Source organism: Corvus kubaryi, unplaced genomic scaffold, assembly GCF_017639235.1.
Source record: "Corvus kubaryi isolate FWS band 111438036 unplaced genomic scaffold, C.kubaryi_AGA036_p1.0 138, whole genome shotgun sequence".
Classification (NCBI taxonomy): Eukaryota; Metazoa; Chordata; class Aves; order Passeriformes; family Corvidae; genus Corvus; species Corvus kubaryi.
Window position 1 is genome coordinate 8,262,865 of NW_024580672.1, and position 21,342 is coordinate 8,284,206.

At 38.3% G+C, this 21,342-nt stretch overlaps 2 protein-coding genes across 7 annotated transcripts in view; one reads left to right on the top strand and one right to left on the bottom strand.

Annotated features, from left to right (window-relative positions):
* Nucleotides 1-1,329: 1,329 nt before the first annotated feature.
* Nucleotides 1,330-14,189, bottom strand: CEP55 (centrosomal protein 55). Its single transcript, XM_042018993.1, has 8 exons — nt 13,840-14,189; nt 11,310-11,597; nt 9,068-9,112; nt 8,189-8,327; nt 6,028-6,341; nt 4,970-5,041; nt 4,213-4,338; nt 1,330-3,756 (listed from the first exon to the last, which is right to left on the bottom strand). Exons 1-8 carry the CDS (start codon nt 14,020-14,022, stop codon nt 3,550-3,552), a joined length of 1,374 nt encoding a protein of 457 aa, XP_041874927.1. The 5' UTR covers nt 14,023-14,189; the 3' UTR covers nt 1,330-3,549.
* A 731-nt stretch (nt 14,190-14,920) lies between these two features.
* The window catches only part of MYOF (myoferlin), a 64,623-nt gene continuing 58,201 nt past the window's right edge, over nt 14,921-21,342 (top strand). For 2 of the 6 annotated variants that reach the window (XR_006014537.1, XM_042018991.1), the window contains exon 1: nt 14,921-15,854. Coding sequence is in view for 5 of the 6 variants with exons in the window: in XM_042018991.1 (XP_041874925.1) it covers nt 15,767-15,854 (88 nt within the window). In the remaining variant the exon portion in view is untranslated. The remainder of the gene's footprint in view (nt 15,855-21,342) is intronic. The other 4 variants (XM_042018992.1, XM_042018990.1, XM_042018989.1 and 1 more) reach the window with 4 other exon arrangements.

Genomic DNA, 21,342 nt, shown 5'->3' on the forward strand with positions numbered 1-21,342 from the left:
AATTAAGTGACATCAAGTTGTGCTTGTGTCATTTATGCTGTTCTTCAGCAGGATAGTGATGCATGAGTGCTGAAACAGCTTTGTCTGCTTAGACTAGAAGTTTATACAGATATAGGAATACCGGTAATTTTCCAGTTGAGAAACACGAGATTAAACTGTTTTAATGACTTCTGGTGCAGTAGTTACTAATTCAGCATGTAGTGAAATAACATGAAGAGTCAGTGCAGAAGAACCATTGTGGCTTTTTAATTTAAATCTTAGTGTGTCTTTTTTTCCTGCAGGTCTTTAGGTGTCATTAAAAACGGCTTCAAGGCACTGTGAAAAATCAGTGGCTGATGTCACTGACCCAAGGCAGACTTGCCCATCAGGGATAGGTTAGGTAGTTACATAAATGTCCCCATAAATCTCCAGTGGTGGAGATTTCAGAGCCTAAGCAATGTGTTTCACTGCTCATCTACTCCAACCACCAGAAAGATTTTCCTTATCTGTTGCAATTTTGAACATGTTACTCTTCTCACTGAGCACTGGAAGAATACTTACAGCTTACATTTTTTTCTTTCCTCTGTATGAATTTTTGTCATTTTTTAATGTTTTTTTCTAGACTGGATAAGCCTGGTTCTTCCATGAATTTGATCAGAAATCTGAAAGACTTCTACTACATTCTTATAAGTCTGAATTGTTCTTGAAGTATAATACTCAAAATCAACATAACTGTGTGAAAGATGGATCAAAACCAAGACTAAAAGCTGCACAAGCAACTAAATTATTAGAAGTTGATTCATTGATATAGGAAAAATAACAGAACCATCTTTCAGTTTTTATTTCACAAGCAGCTCTCCTTATGGAAAAAAAAATTGTGGAGTTTTAGCTGTCTTTCCAGCCACCCAACATTGCATCAAAACCACTTAATTTGCTGTTAAAAGCTGTTAAAAGTGTGAAAGCTAGGATTTATGAATATACTAGTGTTGGTAAACCATTGTATTAGCCCCCAAGCTTCCCTAGATCAACAACTTCAAATAATGCAGACTTTCTGCTAGGTTGAAATTCAATTACTTGAAAGGGACAAAACAGAAAAAGGCTCCTGAAATGGTAAACCCAAAGTGCTTGAAGTAACAAAAACATTGCTGTTGCTTCCCGCCTTAAAAAGAGCTATACTTACAGCTAATTAATTCTTATGAGTCAGGTGAGCATGTTAGGCACAAATTTCTCTTTCCTCCATATAACTAAAGAGAGGAGCAGCAGATCTTTGTTAACTTTCAGAATAAAAAAAACAAAACTGAGATTTCTTAGCTTCTGAGGAATGGAAAAAAAGCACTGATATGATCTGCATACGTTATAAAGTTGGAGTTTTATAGTTGGTTTTAATTACATATAAGTGATGACAATAGTATTTGTGGGTCTGCTTTCAAAGTAAGTGTTTTACTTCACTAGAATGTCATTTTGATATTTTTAAACATGTACCACATTAATGACCTGTATAAATTTATCAGCAAGAGGGTTTTTGTACTTAGGTGTAATATTTATCAGGTAGGACTAAATCCATTGTTAAAGTTCAGGAAAGATGGAATGAACAAGACTTTTTAAAGGTTATCACAACTTTCCAAGTCTCCCTCTACCAGCTTCTAATGTGGAAGTGTTTCATGCTAATTTAAGAAAGCCTCAGAACTACTGAAGAGTGCTGACCTGTAGTAGGCAAACCTATTTCATTTATAATACATAAAAGATCAGGATTTCCTTTTGCAGAAACTATGCTGAGTATGCAGCTGAGAATAGAATACTAGCTGATTAAGGTGTTGTTAAAAGACAAACTAACAAACTTTCAAAAGTAGTTTAATTAGAGATTAAAATTATTAGGCTACAATGAAAAGCATAGCCATTATCCTGAATTAAAATATTTTTTAAAAGATATGAAATTAAGACTATTTCCCTCATGACAAAACCTTGAGATTCTGAAGCATAATTTCTCTTTTACTCATTAGTTTATCATATCTTTGGTCAGAAAACCTGTTGCTAGCAGTTGAGCAAATTGTCAAATACAAAGATTAGCCTGAGACAGTCAGTGAAATTGAAAAGTGGACAGTGGCTAATACAGTAAATCTGGCTGAGATATTTCAGGTATAAAGATAATAGCTTTTAATATTTTCTGTCTCATGAACACTGGATTTAATTGAGAATAACATCTGTTGATAATATAAGTGATTAAAAATAACTCGGAAAGCACCTTCATATCTAAGTTTTAACCATCAGGGATTAAGGTGAACATCACGGGGTAAATGCATGCAGTTCTGCAGCAAAGCACAACAGAAAAGGCTGATACCAGCTAGCTGTCAGAATCAGCAGGCCAGAGAAAGATACTTGGGTATTTGTGTGTCCTCAGCAAACCATAACTTGTAAAATAAGTAAATTTATTCTTAACTAGTGTATCTTTGTAAAATTTCTTCATTTTAATAATTTCCACAGAAATAACTTCTTGTTGGGACTTCACCACACATGAAAGGAACAAAATGCTTGCAACACATTCAAGTTTACAGTAGGTGCTAGAGAAAAATAACACAGCAATTGCAAACCCATTAGGGATTTTTTTTGCCAGCTTCTAATTTGTTGCCAGAATTCATCACTAACTTGAGTTTTGTATTAATACCAAAATACAGTGACACTTCAAATCCACTAGAGCAGTTTGTTAAAAACTTCACTTTGGGCCATTTGTCAAATCTAAGGTTGAATAACCGACATTTCCAACTTTAACCTCTAAAATACAGAAGCAAAACAAGTTTTAATTCAGTGTAATTCTATATCCAAACTTCAAAAATGGCATCTGACATTGTCTGAAATATAAACTTTCTTCGGCACCAAGGAAGTTTGTGTTTGCTAGGAAGTTGGCTTTTCTTAGATTAAACCTTGGTCAGCATTTTAGTCACCCCTAACTGTGGCTCACGATAGTCAGCTATTTAAGATTGATGTTTTCAACATTAATCTTAAGCAGCAAAGATCGAACATGGCCCTCCTGAGTTTTTGTGTATCAAGATGTTGATCTATTCCACATATATTTGATATATAACACATATATGTATATACACACTACACATTTATACACATACCATGTATAAATAAATATATATATAGTGCACCTACAAGGGCCAAAAGTCTTTTGCAGCTATTCTTGTCAGTTAAGGTACAAGCACAATCATCAGGATTCTACAACCAAGAACTGGGTATGCCAAAACTAAAATATAGTCTGACCCAATAGTTGTGCTTTTACTATTCTTACATTTAATAGTGCAAAAAGAAAAAAAAAAGTCAGTAGTTTACTATTTTAAATATTCCTAATTCTAAAAATATTTCTGTTTGCAACCAGAAAATGCAGTAGCTGTTTTGCAAAAACATGAGGTAAAATACTGAGGTCAAATTACAATGTTAATACTGTTTTTGTGGAACTGAATTATAAAATTAGCAGTCCTTTATAGAACTGTAAGAAAAAAGCTTTAAAAGATCTTTTGCCAAGCATATTGGCAGCATATATGAAGCAAAGATAGTAAGTCCATTTGGAGCTCAAGCTGTACAGATGTCAATGTGTGCTAGTAATTCTCTATGCTGGCTTGTTGGATATGCCACTTTACATCTGGGACACTCGAGAAAACTTTCATTAAGGCAGCTGGAATGTTTCAGGGGAGGACTTCTGTCATATGTGGTCAGCTTCTTGTCAAATACAGCTTGCAAATCTTCTTGTGGTTCCATGCGTCCAGATTCCCGGAGTTTCTGGAAAAGGAGGAGCTTTACTGTGAGACTGGGGCATGCATGCACTGATCAAGTACTGTAGGAAAATATATTAAGGCCTGATGGCACACAAGCCTTGTGTGTGTTACAGCACTAAGGACTGTGCCCTGTTCACCAGCAACAAGTCTGAGTGGAAGCACATTGCAGCTTTGTCATGGTGCAACAGACAAAACTGGGTCACACACTGTCATACAAAATACAGCGTGTTCCCTGCTCAGCACCCTGACTGTTCTGGAGCTCCTGCTGCAGTACTCCTGCTCCATGCATGCTGGAGAGAAAAGCAATGCCTGCCTGGCTGGCACCGGGCTCTGCACCTTGGGGAAACAGACATAAAGGATGGAGGAACACTTAATGCTTGAAATGAGATCCCAGAGTAAGCAGATGTATGTTTATGCAAAATCCCTGGCTAAATTCACCTGCAAGTTATTCAGTACATACCAGAGGTTCCAGATAGGTTATTTTCTCCTTGGCCTTGTGCAGCTCCTTGAGAACTTGGTTTAATTGATGCTTCAAGTTCTGGCGATCAAGCTTTCCATTCTCTAAGTCTGTGGTGCATATCTGGATCTGACAGCCCCACAAAGTGAAAAATTAAAGTCAAAGTTACTATGAATTGGGAGGAATGTTTCCCATTTATATATTTAAAGTCAGTTTTGCTCTGCAATAACATCTTAAAATGGGATTAAAACAAAATTTTAAATGAAAAATTAAAAATTCCTGTTGCTTTCACTACAGTGAAATTCACATATGCCCAGTTACTAAAATCTCCCTTAGCAGAGGTGCAGTATAAAGATATTTTGGTTGGAGGGTGTTTCAGTTTCAAATAAAGAAAACAGAAAATATGGCAATGCAATTATTTCTATAACTATATCAAAAATATATTACAAAACTTCAATTAGGTGATTAGTTTTAGGATGTTTCCTGTGCCTTATCTGAGGCTGTAACTGTTGAACAAGTGATTGTGGAGAAAATAGCATCAGGTTTGATCATACCCTCTTATCAGTGCAAGGTTACAGATTTTTCTCCTGACAGATGTGTCAAAATTTTTAGAAGTATCAAGAGATTATGCATGGTTGAATATTCATGCCTAGCATTACTTTATCTAATATACTCATCATTCTTAAATGTGAAGTTAGTCTAGAAAGACTTTGTGCCTAACACAGATTAAATATCAGCACTTTAGCACATAATTTGGTACCTGTTGTTCCAACAAAGCTATTCTTGTGTGTTCTGCCTCCTGTTTGAACAATGATTTACGAAGAAGTTGCACCTACAAGGCAGATGAACATTTGTAACAAACACCTTCCATATACAATAGTTAATAAAATAATTAATTAAAAATAATTAATTTATAATGGGATGGAAGCAAACTCTTACATTCCAATGCCAACAGAAAATGTATGCCTGTTATGCAACAACCAACTCAATTCAAATCTCTACTTCCCCAAGGAAAACCCTAGTGAAAAATTGTTATTGCACTGAGAAGGTGGAATGCAGGATAATGTTATTGTTAAAAAAAAGAAACGAAAAACTGAAGCCTCCTAGGTGATTGCCAAGATACTGACAAAAATATACTCACAAAACCTATGTTTGCACTAACACGATATGATGTTAATAAAAAACAAACAATGCCGCTTTTTTTAATTTAAGAGAACAAGTTTAAGGGTCAGAAAGGACTATACTATAATCATTAAGTAAATGCATACATTAAAATGTTCTCTGCTTTCAGCATGTATCAGCTTTTATGATAATGCTGTTGGTTCAGCTTCAAAAAATAAAATAAACATCTTTTAATCACTATTAACCAGTGAGAACCAGCCTGTGTTTAGAGAGCTTAACTGTTGTTCTGGGTTTTGGCCTACTTTGGTGTCTAGTAAATTTTATTCTCTTATTTTAAATATCAGTTGTATTGTAGCTGCCAGGTGACAGCAAATATTAGTAGTATTCCATAGGAGCGCATGATAAAATGAATTTTTACCTTTCTTGTTCTCATCTACTATTAGTCTTAAGGATGAACTATATTAGAATCAGTTCAATATTTTCTCACTTCTCTTTCGTGTCCCTTAAGACCAGGGAAATGATTGAACAAAGAAGTTCCCAGTGTAAACAATTCAGTTTTAACCACAAGGACATGAGTCTAGATCTATGCGAAGCAGAGTTACCAGAGAGAGGGGTGGGCCATTCTGATTAACTATGAATTTTCATCTCTCTTGATTCTTTGCTAATGATCTCAAACCTCCAAATCCATCCACTTACCTGACATAAAAGATCTTCAGACTTTTCTTTTTCTTCTCTGAGCTGTTCTTTGATAGTTTCATTTTCTTGTTTTAGTCTTTGCGCTTTCTCTTTCATTTTATTTTCATTTTCTTGAGTCTTCATTTCAGCAACCCGTTGTGACTGCAATAAGGCATTTAAACTCATCATTTCCCCTTGTGTTTCTTCATATGTCTTTTTGAGTTCGTTTAATTCAGATCTCAGCTGGGTTATAGTGCGTCTTTCAGTCTCAGGATCGCGCTTACCAGTTACTAACAGCTGGTCATAGTATTCTTGCTTTTCCTCCTGTAGATGACCTTAATGAGTCAGCAATAATTGAGTTAGTAATGTGAAGAAAAAACACTTAAAAATCAGAGCACTAAATCTTTAACAACATTTTAAGGCTTATTAATAGAAATTGATGTAGTAGGCTATTGCACAGCTCAGATTAGAACTAAACTGTAGTTGAAACAACTTTCAGTATTTATATGCATTAAGTCTCCTTACCAATATACTTACTGGAAAACACAGTTCTTACAAGGCCTCATGCATTATACTGACACATGGGAATCTGACCCAAAGACACTGGATTCCTACTTCCACTTTTAGGCTCCTTAGCCAAGCTGCTGGCATTACTCCCTCCCCAGAGATACCCTTGAGGATACTTCAACCTTCTACTTCAACCTTGTTGACCAAAGCCAGACTTCCCACTGTCTTTTGCAGACCATCTTTTCCAAATAGTATGCCATAATTTACTTCTAAATAGCAAATAGAAAGGACTAAGATAGTTCTTTTGATTAAAAAAATGCTTTCTTCTTGGGTAGCAACTATTACTTAAACTAGAGTTAGAAAAATTTCTGCTTGTTGACCCAAGAAAAGTTTAATAAGTAGGAAAATATTAAGAGGCAGACTGCAGAAATTCAGGAGTAATACAAAATATATGTAGAAGCAGAATGAGGGATGCAGAATTTCATGGGCTTTGCTGATTTTTGGCACTGTAAGTTTTGTGACTTTGATACTTTTCCTATGAACTAAGCCCTACCTTCTCATTAGCAATACTCCTTTATAGGGCAATGACACTCTCAGAGATAGGCCAAGTTTTTCCTTGGAAAAACTTGTCATATATACTTTCAACTTGTATAGCTAGGTTCTTAGAAACTTGGATTTCTGCTACTGCCTAGCTGCTTGAAGAGAGGAACTTTCTTACACCCTGACTTCTAGTCTCCTGGCTGCCCTTGCGGCAAAGCTTTGACTGCAGTAACTCTGGGGTACATTTCCTGGTGGGCTGAGTCTGCCTCCCTCTAAAAATACTGTTTGTAGATTAGTGAACAGCACCAAAACAAGATTATGATGATATTTTACTGTTTTCCAGAAAGATTCAAACAGCAATACAGAAACCAAGCCACTGCCCGTGAATTACTAAGTGGCAAGTCTGTGGGTATGCTCTTACTCCACACGATGCTAGTTCTGTTTAGTGAATTTACTTTGCAGGTCAGTTGCACTATGTATGAAATTAATAATTGATAATAAGAAAAGCAAGCCTTCTGGTTCTTCTGCTCAGTATGATTTAAATTTTATTAATACTGAGAGGGTGTGCCTTATTGAGGAACTGCACAGCAAGGAAGTGAGCTGTAGGTGGCCAGATCCTTATTGTGAAACACTGCTTTGGAGAGATGCCAAAACCTATCACAGGTTTTCTTGCCCTGTAACAACTGTCCAGGTGAGCAAAGAACGTGGCAATCTTGAGTCATTTTTATAATATTTATTTTGAAAAAAGTAAATTAAAAAAAAATCTGATCCACACCTTGCTAGTAAATCCTTAATGCTTTCATTATGTCGATTGAAAGTGTACTTTGAAGGATGGGAGACGTACATCTATTTGCCTCAACACTTTCCACAAACAGAGAGGTTGCTAATAGAGTGTCAAGGCTGTTAAAAACCATCTTTGAAGAGGATAAGAACAGGAACTACTGTTGGTCAAGTAACATAGCTAGATAGCAGGAAGCAGAGAAATATTATTTAACCAAGTTTTACCATTAAGCAGGCAAAGTGTTGAGAACGAAGTCTTGATTTTGTTTAAGTGTGCTATAATTAGTTTTCAGAAAATTTATTCTACAGACAATTATGGTTTGGGTCACTTGTGGGGAAAAAAGAAAGTTGATACCTTCTGAATTTGATTTAGATTCTTGTTGGCTAACTATTTCTGCCTTCTGTTCAAGTTCAAAGATCCTTCCAAGCAATCCCCTGACATATGCTTCCCGTTGCTGGTCATACAGTAGCCACTGTTGGTTTTTCTCAAGAGCCTTCATGAAAAGAAACAGAAGAACAACAAAAAAGTCTCTGCTAATTATTCAGATTTTAAAAGTATTTGTCTTATGTCTTAAAAATATTGGAAGTTATATATATTAGACAGTTTAAAGATAGCCTGCTGCAAATTGTAGTAATCTGTACAATAAATAAACAAATCCATCTTCATTTGGAAAGTTAAGTCAGGATGCTGAGCATAAGTTAAAACTGCAGCAATGGGAAAATTACTTAAAGAACAAAGGCTTTCATGAGTCATGCCTAGATTATGAAGAATTAGCTTTTCAATCTCAAATATAAAATAACAGACCTTGAAAATGGAATAAAATAAAACTGTATCATTGCAATTTAGTTTGTAAGAACGAGGACATGTATTTTTTAGCTGCTTGGCTCATAGACTTACTCAGCTTGGAAAGGACCTCAGGTTTCTGATCCAACCTCATGCTGTCCCAGGCAGTGTCAGGTTCCTAGAGGCTCCTGATTTGTCAGCAACCACTTTGTTCTAATGTTCCAAGCAAGGTCTTTCAAGACGATTTAAATCTTAATTTTTTCTTTTGGAAGTTTTTGGGTTTTTAAATTTAAATTATTGCCTTGTCACAAAATAATTTTAGGGATTATATTTTAGAGAAAAACATACCCTCTGAGGTCCCATACTACCCAAAAATGTACATGATGATAATTTACATTCTTCTGCATCTCAATGCAGACGGTATGTACTTGAAATGTACAGGGAACTTACATCTTTCAATTGTCTTTCAACTTCAGTGCTGTTTGTTGCAGCTTCCTGCAGACAAAGAACAACTTGTTAGTGTTGTTTCAAATAGATGGCTGAAACAGCAAAGCTACTCCTTTGTAACTATTAATCTCATATAAATAGCATAAGAATATTTAAAAAATTAAAACAGCTGTGCATTTTGTGTTTAAAGATCTTTATAGGTGGTTGTTGGGTTTTTGTTTTTGAAGTATACAAGTTATGTAGAAAGCCATTTCATATATTTAAAATAGACTCTTCTGCAAGATATGGGAGAAAGATTTACATGGAATTTATTCCATAAGTCTGCTACTCGTAATTACATTAAACCATTTCCTAAGGAAACCATCATGCATTTTCTGTTGAACTGCTGTCTTGGAAATCCTGAAGGGTGTTCCTCAAAGAGCTTTTGAAAAATGAAGATATATAAGGGTATTATTTAAGTGCAAAAAGAGAGGTAAATGTTTCTTCTATTTTTGTATCCTCATACGTTTAACAATAACCCAGACATACAGGAGTTGCTGGGGAAAGCCAGGGACCTCGATGCTTCCCTGGGATAACAGGAAGACTGTAAACATCTGGGAAATTGTGCAAGCCTGTCTGGAAGCATAAGGACAAACTGCCTGATTTTCTGAGACCTGATCCACAGGACAGTGAGTATGACTCATGTACATGTATGAGTAGGAGAGTTTTTGAGACCCATGTTAAACTAGAGAGCAGTTACACAGTCCTATTTCTTCTCTGCATGATACAAAGTGTTTATGAAATTGTGTAGGTATAAGTCAGAGGGAACTTCAATGAGAAAAAAAAATGTAGATTACTACCCAAATTTTCTATGGGTCTTGGAACATGATTTACAACAACTTACAGCTTAAAAATACAGAACTTTGAATGCAATTATTAAACTTCAACACTTCCTAATAAAAAATGCAATTTAGAGACACTGAACTTGTTTCTATGAACATTAGAATCCTGCCTCAGTGAAAACTTTCCCAAAATTGTGTCATAAAACTGTTGTTTCCATTTCAGAGCTCGTATGCCACCTGGCAGTTTCAAGCAGCATTGCTACACTTGTTTTCAAATTCTCCAAGATATCCAGTCAAAACATCATTGTACTCTGTTGATAAATCAGTTAAAAATTTAAAAGAAAACTAAGGTTTTAAAGTAATACATGTTTTGGTGGATTATTGCCAAAAAAAATAATGAAAATCTATTTATTTAACATACATTTTAACACCTCTAATGAAGTTCAAAGTCTCTTAAAATTTACAATAAATACGTTGCATTTAAAGCAGTATTTCTCAGTATACTGCATTATTAGAAGTACTATATATACATGTATTATCATTCAAAAGTAGTAGATGAAGATACTCTGTCATGTATTTGGCTATAGCAGAATTTCTAGAAATTGCTCAACTCCCGTGTAGAGTGCAGGGAACCAGCACCATCTGCAGGTCAAAAGCTGGAAAAGACAGACTTACAGGCACCTATTTTTAGGCGCCTGTGCCTAAACAACTTCCCTGTGCCCCTCACAGAGATACTACAGCATTTTCCAGAGAACACTAGAACGGGCTGGGGGTGGAAAAATAACTGTAGAATCCTCAATAGATTTGTAAAAACTGCCAAGGATTGGCACCATACCTACTGACCACTTTACATGAGAGGAGACACTCATTATTCCTGTCCTATCCTATATCACAGTGAAGAATTTACCATGTGTGATGCCATTTCTAGAAAGTACAGACCATTAGTTTTAACAACTGAGACACAGATGAGGATTCATAAGAACAGAGAGAAGAAAGATATTTTCATGACTGAAGCTGAATTAGGTGAGGAGCTGAGTTTGTCTTTATTTGTGCCCCACTGCGGCCTTCTCACTCTGTCTAATCACTGAGCACACAAATCAGAGAAGGGCACAGTGCCTGCTTAAGCAACAGTGGATCATCACATGTAGTATCACAAGTCACACTGCCTGTGTGTGAGCTTGAATAAGGGACCCTGCAATACAGCAGGAGAGAATTCCCTCCCCCGCTGCATTGCCTGAAGTTGTGCTCTCTGACTGTTCCTCATTTAGAGTTCAATCTGGATACCATCTCACTTCATACAATAATATTTCAGCATGCAACACAGCTTGTAAGAAAACTAAAAACTCCTCCTATTTTATGACAGGTATTGGTGCTTAGTGGGCACAAATTCCAATTTGCAATTGAAATATTTCTTCAGTGCTTACCTGGGATGCCTGAGAAGTACTACTGGCTTTGTTCTCAAGATCAGAGCATTTTGCCGTGACTGCAGATAAATTACATTTTAACCGGTTAATTTCTTCTGATAGAGAACAAAGTAACTGTTCTCTCCTTTCTGCTTCCTTTGTTTTTTCCTCTAGTTGATTTTGTAGTAAGGAGACTTTACTATTCTTGGTTTTGGACTTCAGCTTGTCTTTCAGGTTTTGGATTTCTCTGTCCTTCTCTCCAAGAAGATGGTTGTATTTTTCTTTTTCTTTTTCAAGAGAAAGTATTTTCTAAATGAAACAGAATAAAAAAGAGTAAGTGTTAGTCTATGCATCAAATGCATTAGCAAGTTTACGGTAGTGTGAGGTGATCTGAGCAGCAGGGTCTAGTGGAAGGTGTCCCTGCCCATGGCAGGGGGGTTAGAACTAGGTGATCTTTAAGGTCTCTTCCTACCCAACCCATTCTATGACTCTATGATACTCACTTTCAAAGTTCTCTCTTGGCCTTTAATTAGCTGAGAAAATTATTTTTAACTCAAAGCAGACAATACTAGAGCGATTACCTGAAATATTTCAAGTGATAGTAAAACCAGTCTGAAACAGATAAAACGAGGAAAGAATACAAAGAACCAAATTTCACAGGCTTAGCAGGTACTCAGTTTTGCATATGAATTAAGATCACTATAGTATATGAGCCTTAAAACAAAAGCAGTACATGAACTCCAAAACACTTCCAGCTACATTTCTTAGTATATTTCTTAGCATAGTTGGTAGCTTTTGGGAAGCCTTCTTGCAAACTACATGGCAGTAAGTTACAAGAGAGTTATTATAAAGCATTCAAGACAAGGATCCTGTTTTCCATATTATCTGGCCCTGTAGCTTCAAAATGTGCTTAAGTAGGTATTTTCAACATGCACTCTTTTTCCAGTAGGCCTCCAGCACAGGTAACCATTATACAGAATTAGTACTGCATTTAAGATGTCATGGGGCTCTGCATGAACTTTGGATGTGATAGCATTTAATTCTGTGTGAGAAAGGCTGATGTAGAAATCCTGCACGTTGACATCAAGTCATTAGAAAGAGAAACTGAAAGAAAGTGAATTTGAGAGAGCCTCATTTAGGGAGCGGTTGAACACCACTGCTCACTAAAATTAAAATAGTGACACCAAAGAGTACCTGGTATATCAAACACGATGTTTTTCCTAGTTTTTCCTAGTTTATAGGAAACCAGTATTAAGTAACCAACACCGAGCAAACAGCAACAGACTCAGCAAATACACTAAGGAATTTAGCCACAACTGTGCATGAGCTGCCCAGCCATAGCTCATCCTCAGCTTAGGACTTCTCATCTGACATTGTGGCACAGACACATGACAAGCCCTTTTGTTAAAAAAAGTGGCCTAGAAATACTAGTGCACCTATTCTCCATTAGTTGTATCCTTTCCTAGAGTCTATCTAAAGTTTCTGTGTCCTTCTTGGAAGCCTGACAGCATGTGACTAGGTCACATATTAAGTCTTGAACTTCTCTCTCTGCAGCCACAGGTTTACCTTGAGTGGAACAGTCGTATAGACATAATGATGCTGCAATACTTTGCAGTGTCTTAGTTTTTGCTCTTTAGCTGCAATGGAAGAAAAATGTAGCGACCTGATGACAGTTTCAGTTACCTATAGCTGAGTGGGAGCTTGACAATTCAATTCAAACAAACACTCTGCACTTTTTGGCATGTTCTTAATCAAATGTTTGTGAACATAAAGTTCTTTTCAGGAAGTGCTTAAAATAATTCTCTGAGACGTGTTCTATTGGACACGTGAGGACAGGTCTTAATGGACTAACTGGCACCTCTGGCCTCAGGTCTTTGTATCTACCAGCCTTGTCAGATGCGTGTGATTTTATTAGCTCGGCTATCATTGAAAAATATCTGAGAATGAAAGTGCCAAATTAAAAGTTTGTCTTAACTGTCTAACACTACTAAACCAGTCGTGACATCAAAAGTTATAAGAGGAAAGGTGGGGCTCTTGCTCCTGAGAGGAAAGATGTGTGCCAATGTCTTTACAAGCAATTTGATGGGTGTTAACGTCTTTGAAATGGGTCTTAATGCCTTTACTGACTTTGGGCAGCAGGTTCGTTACCAGGCCCAGACAGTTTGGTTCCTGAAATAGACAAGGGTCTGCACAAGCCTCAACTTCTGAACTTCGGGGTAAAACAGGAGGTTCAAGGGGCGATATGGGGTAGGCGGTTCGGGAAGGCTGCACCTCCCCAGTACCTCAGGCAGTGGGGAAAGGAAGAGGGCAACACGCGGCCGGGAGTTTAGGGAAAAAGGGAGGCTGCGCCCTCCGAAACCGCGAGAGAGAAGATCCCGAGGGCGTGTGCCCCAGTGGCCTCTCTCCCTTTATCTGAATTAAGTCGAAGGACTCCCGTGACTCCTTTTTGGACATAAACCTCTGGCGTTGGTGGATTTTCCTGACACTCCCGAGGCCGAGTGCCGTATCCGTGGGACACGGCCTGCGCTGGCTCAGGGAGAGCCCGGCTCACCTGAAGGAGCCCGCTCCTCTCCGGGTCCGTCATTTTGCCTCTTCCTGTGGAGACTTCCTCCATGGATTTCCTCGGGGCAGCACCCTCCTGCTTACCCTTCTCGAGCCCACTGTCAGCTCTGGAGTTGCCCGACTTTAGTCCCCCCTTGCCAATAATTCGATCTATGGCGGTCTTGGCGTTCATCTTTAGGCGCTTGTAGAAACCAAACGAGGCTCTACGGAACAGCGATCCCTTCTAGCGGGTGGGACAAGGCTTCCGACAGCTGGGGTCTCGCGCAGGCTGCGCGGGCCCTCCCGGATCCCGCGGGGCTCAGAGGGGCCGCGGGGTCACGGCGCGGTGCGGGGTCACGGCGCGGTGCGGGGTCACGGCGCGGTGCGGGGACACGGCCCGGCGGCGGCTCCGCGCGGCCCCGGCCCAGCGCCGCTTCCGGGAATTTGAATCCCGCGGCTCCACCCCGTCACTTCCGGGCGCTCCGCGCGGTCCCCGCGGCACGGTGGCGGCAGGGGTGCTCTCCCCTGGTGTCGCGGTGGCGGCCGGGGTGCTGTCCCCTGGTGTCGCGGTGGCGGCCGGGGTGCTGTTCCCTGGTGTCGCGGTGGCGGCCGGGGTGCTGTCCCCTGGTGTCGCCGCCCGTCGCGTCATCGCCGCCTTGTGTCGCTGCCCGGCCCGTGCCGTGGCCGCCTCCGCCGCAGCGGCTCCCAGCCGGGTGTCCGCGGCGGGACTTGGCCCGCAGCGGGGTGCGGGAGGGTGGAGCGCTGCGCCGTGGTGCTCGGGACGAGTCTGCAGGGTCTGCTCAGTGCTGTCTCTTCCGTGTCTCTAGCCTCGTTCCTCTCTGAACATGTGTGTTTTTTCTTATCCAGAAATCCTCTTCATCTACCCAAAATCTAATAGTTTTAGGAATTACAAAGCAAGCTAGGATGGTTCTGATGTGACCATGTAAAACCTAGGCAGAACTGCGCTCACTTGTGACTCATTTTGCTGCGTTTTGCTGGCTTCCCCTCTTCTGTCTCCTTGGGGACCCGTGCGGCAGTGGCAGTGTGAACCTCTCGGGTTTTTACATCTGTTCACAGCTGAGAAAAACTAACTCTGAGCACAGGGGAGCTCAGAGCTCTTGTGCTTGTCGTGTAAGTGTTACCTAGTTCATGTTACCGGAGTGTTCGTGCACGTGTTTATGTTAAGACAGAACATTCATATATGCCTCCAAACAATACAGTGTCTTGTCACTTTTATTTTTTGTTTTGCACGCATTTCCTTAATACTTTTAAATTTTTAGTTACGGATACATATTTCAATAATACATATCCAGGATGTTCCATGAGAAAGCTGCAGTGTTTGCTACGAAACACATCGTTGTTCCAGAATGCAACAGGAGGGGGAGGACTCGCACTGGTTTTGGGGATCATCGCCAGTTTGTGACGAGGCTGGCACGGAGACAAACCAAAAGCATTTGCAAACAACCAAGTTCTAAAAATTAGGGGGGGAAATGTAAGCCATCGTGAAATTTCATACCTTGGTATACCAAGAGGCAGATGTGATTTACCTCGAATTCTAGAGTCGTGCTTAATGCTCATGTTGCTTAATGCTTATTCTTGCCTTGGTTTCTGACGAGAGATTTATCACGCAGTTTAAAAATAAAAGCAGCAACAACAAATCTGAGTTTTTGCAACGTGCCCTTTCTGTCACAGAATTTCACTAGCGAGAGCTCTTTCTGTGCAGCAAGACAAAACCTGGTGTCAATTTACAGGACTTTTTTTCCCCATAGCTTTGAGTAGCTAGTCCGTCATAGATCCACCCATAGATCTCCTTTGCTGTAAACCAGCAATTCCCTGCCTCCTCTTCCTGCTAGCATTTCAGTCCACAAGTTAAGGACTGTGAAGTTGAAGACTTCATTCCTTCGGTAGTAGTCAGCATTTAGGGAAGACGGGAAACAATGCTTCGGGTGATTGTGGAATCTGCTACCAATATCCCTAAAACCAAGTTTGGGAAACCAGATCCTATCGTTTCTGTTATTTTTAAAGGTAAGGAAACTTGTCATAAATGTAGTCAGGGAAGAAATTTTGTAAAAGATAGTGCCCTTTGTAAGTATTTGAAAATCTGGGAAAACATGTTTTCCTGAAATTGCTTCTGATGGAGTTTTAGGGAGGACTTTTAAATTAGAGACAGGAGTTACCTGAATGAAGTTTGTACTGAGTGGAGTGCATTGGTCTGTTCCAACCAGCTGTGCTTCTGTTTCAGGATCCACATTTTACAAGCTTTTGCAAAGGATTAACCTGTTGCTTTAAAAACAAGTCTAACTGCATAAGTAAACCCACTTTTAATTCTGAAATTGAAGGTTACCTTGTTTTCCATCTGAAAAATCATTATTGTCTTGATTACTTTGAACAAGCACTGCTCACTGTCACACGCATTTTTATATGACTGATATATTGTTGTTACAAGTAGTTTACTGAAAAACAGCAGTACTATTTCTGAAGGTGTTTGGTGTTGTTTTAGTTTGGTTTGGGGTTTTTTGTTGGTGTTTGGTTTTGGTTGTTGGTTTTTTTTTTTCAAAAACAGAATTGCACATCAAAATTTTGCCTGTTGAGATTATTGAATTAAAATATTTTGGAAGGAAACTGTATTTTTCACTTTCATTGCTCATCAGTTATGTATGGGAGAAGCAGAAGACTGTGATAAAATTAGCATTTATATGGATGGTAATTATATTTTACAGTATACTTTACCTGTTGCCATCATTACCTCACTTGGCTAGACTAGAGGAACTTGATTTCTAGTATTGATTTATCTTCAAGGTGCCAAAACCTTCAAGCAATTTTGGATCATGTAATCCATCAAACCAAACTGTGATAAACAGGCAATTCCTGGTGACCTGGTTTCCTAACTGTGCCCTGAAATCCAAATGCTATTTTAAAGTGTGAAAAATCATTGCAGGAGTTTGTCACCTTTAGAAACCAAATATGAAATCATGACTGCTGTAGGCTGGAAAAGGACAAGGCACTGCACATGCAGAACCTTAACTTTCAAAGTAACAAGTTTTCAGATATGTTTACTCAGCATCAGAAAGATGTGAAATTGTTCCATTTCCTTTAGTTTCCTCCTTTTTTTCAAGGTTTGGTGGGGTTTTTTTTACCACCCTGTGTGTTAGAACAAGTGGCAGAGCCTGACTCAGTAGCTTTTGGAACTTCATAATTCTTAAAATATGATTTTACTTGCCCTACAAAAAGTGATGATACTGTAATTTCTCTGCTTTGTTTCACATTCTGCTGCTTCTTAGGTATCCATTTTCTCATTTCAGTTCCTTGTCTTTCTTTGCTTTCCTGCCACAGTTTTGCTTTTCTGTATTGCCTCTGTTCCTGCAGTTTCCTACTCCAGATCTGGTTTATGCCTTCCCTTCTTTATGCTTAAGTGTCTGTTTAATCCCTCCTTGTAACCTTTTCTTCCTACTATGTGCTCTAATGCAGTTCACTTTTACCTAGTAAATGTAAGTTACAGATATGTTTTTTCTGCATCTCTGGATTTGTTTTTCAGTTCTTCAGTTATCCAAACACAGGAATTGGGCAACAGATATTAAAGGAATGAATTTATATTTATCCTTTATGTACTATAATTGGCATTTTTAGTGTTCCCAAACATGGTTAACCAGTGTCAGCTTCATAATTGTGACAGGTTTTTACTAGGATATTTAATTTCTCATTATCCTGCCACTTCTATTCGTGTGATTTTACTACATACCAACGGTCTGATTTTTTGCTTCCCATCCAGGGTGATTCAAGTGGGACAGAAAATACCAGGCTTTTACCAGCTATTAAGCAGCTCTGATTTAATTTGTACATGGAGTGCCTGGTTACCAAGTGCAAGAGCATAGGGTCATATCTGAAATATGTTCAACTTCTGGCTGTTTATGTTTATAGATTTTTTTATATATACACTGCTGGTTCCCCCCTTACCCTGTTAGTGTGTAGAGATAGGAAACCAGTTTTATTTTGGGAAGATTTATGTCAAAGGGCATAAATCTTTAACTTTAGTCCCTACCCAGTGTAAATCCTGGGGGACATAAAAAACACACTTGGGAGTACGTGTTCTAGGCTGGGAAAAACTGAGGCATTTGCAGGACTTTGGCCATGGCGCTGCAGCACATTTTCATGTTTTTGTTTGACTCTGGAGTGTTCTTGGTGAAGTCTTAGTGAACAGCACTCATTTGACAGAAAATTGCTGTGGAAGTTGGCATTTCATTAGAACAGTATTTTGTTCAAATTTTAATTTACAGGGCCTTTGCTGATGTCAGGTTCAGTAAATTTAAGACTCCCACGGAAACACAGTCTTTCAGTCTCAGACCTTTACAGCCATGCTGTGAAGAAAAAGCTTATGACCATGAAACTGTTAGTATGAAAGTGACTGCAAATGTTTTATATGTTAAGACACATAAGTTAATATGGTTTAATCTATGAATAGGATAGATTTCATCCAATTTGTTTAACTAAACTGGTTACAGACTGGGCAGCCAATTAGTTATTACAGTGATATATATATATATATTAGGAGGAAATAGGCAGCTGTTTTTGTTCTGATATAGCAGAGGAGTTTTGTGCAAGCATTTAACTTTTTTTTTACACATTTATGTCCAGTCCAATGGGATGGAATTTTTATTTACTTTAAGAACAGCTCACAGTTCAAAGAGAACAACACTCTGAGAGTAAATGAATATCGCTATCTGGAACTGGGTGCTGTTCTTGCAGGATTCTGAGTTTGTCACTCAATGGGAGACAAATCATTGGTCAAATTAATATGAAAAACTGTTGCCATTTGCTAAACTGACACTAAGTGATAACAAATCAGTATAATTGCTTTGGTTTGTTAGATTCTTGTCTCAGGGTGTAAAAATTGATTCAATTGCTTGTATGTGCAGTCAATAATAGGATATTTAGTGCTTTGATCATTCCCTTTGACTGCCTCATTCCACTTTATGCAGTAAAAACTGAGGTGAAATGGCATTTATTTTGATTGGGCCAACTTGAATAAAACTGCTTTTTCTATTTGTGGTTAATCTAAGAGCTTTTCAGCAGGCCTGCAGTAGTTCATAGCTATTTTAGTTTATATTTCAGTGTGTGAAAGAAAACAGTTTTAGAGTGTAATTATTCATTAAATTTGTATTGTCTGTTCTGCAGAGAGTTAAATTATCTAAATTTAATTTCCAGGGTTTTGGAGGTCTGCCCATTTGGTCCTGCAATTGCTGCTACCATGCTATCTTAATTCTACTTTGACAAAAGTTTTATGGGATACCTAGTTAACTCTCTTAAATCTTAGACTTAGGACTGTTGTAGAAGATAATGTTTGTTTCTGCTATTCCCCACCTGCTGATGTTGATTAAAATGCTAATTACAATAGAAAGAAAAAAGATGGAAACATTGATTGGTTTGCTGTACTATAATTATCTTTTTAATGATGGAACAGTTATTATGCAAACAGCTCATCTTAATTTTTTTGGACACTGAGTCAACTCATTGGCCATTAAATTCTTATAACAGTCGTTTCCACTTGGGAATATTAACTAGCAAGTTATAATATAAGGTAATATAACGCCTCCATCAAGATAAAGCAAACAGTGATTTCTTCTACAGTACCGCAGTTACTGTAGTTAGTTTTTAAAGAAACAAGTCTATAGAGTGTCCTACCTGTATCCACTATAATTTCTTATTTCGTGGTAGGGCCACACTAAAAATGGTGTCTGGCCCTATTGTACAGCTTATCCTGATGTGGTTTAGTCTTGGTTGCTATAGCTGCAATCATTACCAGAAGAGGAAAACAGCCTGAGGACCTGAAACTTACGTGAGCTCCTGGAATAACTGAGCAATCCACTTGTTTGGCAATGGAGATTTTTGACTGGAAGAAGAAAGAGATTTGGCAACAGCTTAAAAACAAATACCACCACCACCCAGTACATTAAAATACAGATAAGAGTGTAATAAAAAGAAAGTCAGTAAAGAGAAGAGAATATATGCAATATATATCCTTGAGGAATGTGAATGTCACACTCTGACTAAAATTACAACTAAAACCCAATGTAAGCTATGCTTCCCAGTGTTTTTTCATCCAACTTTCACACAGATGCATAACAGAAAAAGTTCTTCTTCTCAGTGTAATCTAGAATATGCATATTAGTGGAAACAAATCTTGCTTTTGTGAAAATGGATAATTCAGAGTGGAAAATTCAGCACCTTGTCAAGAATTGTTCTGACTGTTGTTCAAGCCAGGACTCTCCTTACCTTAGAGAGTTACATTTTAGCTTAGGCAGGGATCATAGGACTTCTATCCATTAGTCCCATCAGAATCAGGTCTGTAATTCACTATCTCCTTTACAAACAGCTGTAACTGTTCTTTTTTTTCACTGGCAGTGAAAACATCTTTTCATCTCCCAGCTTCTAGGGACACTTGGGGTATCAGTGCCCAACCCCAGATATTCTGGGATACTCAGTTTTGAAAATGCTTTGGCTCCTATTAGATAGCATGAAGTTGATTTTCTCTCACTAGCTTGTTAATTAGTGCTTTGTTCTGCAAAATGTCAGTCCACAGTACAGTATGTTATGAAAGCTCTTTCCTTTGTCCTATAACATGAGTCAATATCCTGTATAACTTGTAGACAATTCCTGTTACATAAATGGGAGTCAGTTTTTGCAATTTGCAGCATGGGCTGACTTTTTCAGTACATCCCACTCTCATCCGATAATAAGAGCCACCACAGTCTGCTGCCTGACTAGTAGGTACATGAACTTGCCCATTTGGCATATCTTTACTCTGTTCCCCAGGCCTTTGCAACATTTTCCAGGCTAAGTATAGTCATAATTTCAAATAACAAAAATGCAATTATCTTTACTGGAGTCCTTAAAGATGTGGAGTGTGTCTGAAGCTTGGCCTTCTTGTGGTGGCTGAGCATTTTGGAGATTAGCAGCTGGTTTAGTGACTGTACTTAAATATGCTTGTTTGTTATGTCTAATATATGCAATCTCTGTTAAAAGAGCTGTGTGTTTGCCTGTGCTCTTTTGTGCTTCTGAGTGTCAAAAGACTCGTTCTCAATCAGAGCTATATACATATATCATAACTGAACAGGATAAATAATGCCAGGCTATGCATAATTTGCACCTCAACCCACATTCCAGTGATTTTTAGCTTGCCCAAATGCAAATTTTACCATGAAGTATGGAAGATTTTTAATTTTTGTAATTTTTAGGCCACAGTAAGTTTGGTGAAGTCATATCTGCATAACCTCTGGAAACCATCTTTTCAGGAAGGATTGCATTTCCTCTTACATGCATGTGTATTTCTTCTAATATTTGCTCATTTAAACCAGACAGTGCTGACACTGTAAGCATATCTTCTTAAGATTTCTTTCCATGTGATTTTATTCCAGAGCTAAACATTCAAAAATATTTTGTAACTCATATATGGTAAATATGTAACACATTTTGTTTACTACTTTCAAAAGTAGTACTTTACTGCTATCACTTAGAG

Excerpts from the sequence above, each read along its gene's own strand:
- CEP55 (XM_042018993.1), bottom strand. The coding sequence starts at position 14,022 with ATGAACGCCAAGACCGCCATAGATCGAATTATTGGCAAGGGGGGACTA. Across the intron at positions 8,328-9,067 it reads TTGAAAGACAATTGAAAGAT|GCTCTTGAGAAAAACCAACA; the intron begins GTAAGTTCCCTG and ends CTTTTCATGAAG. Across the intron at positions 3,757-4,212 it reads TAACCTATCTGGAACCTCTG|AAACTCCGGGAATCTGGACG; the intron begins GTATGTACTGAA and ends CTCCTTTTCCAG.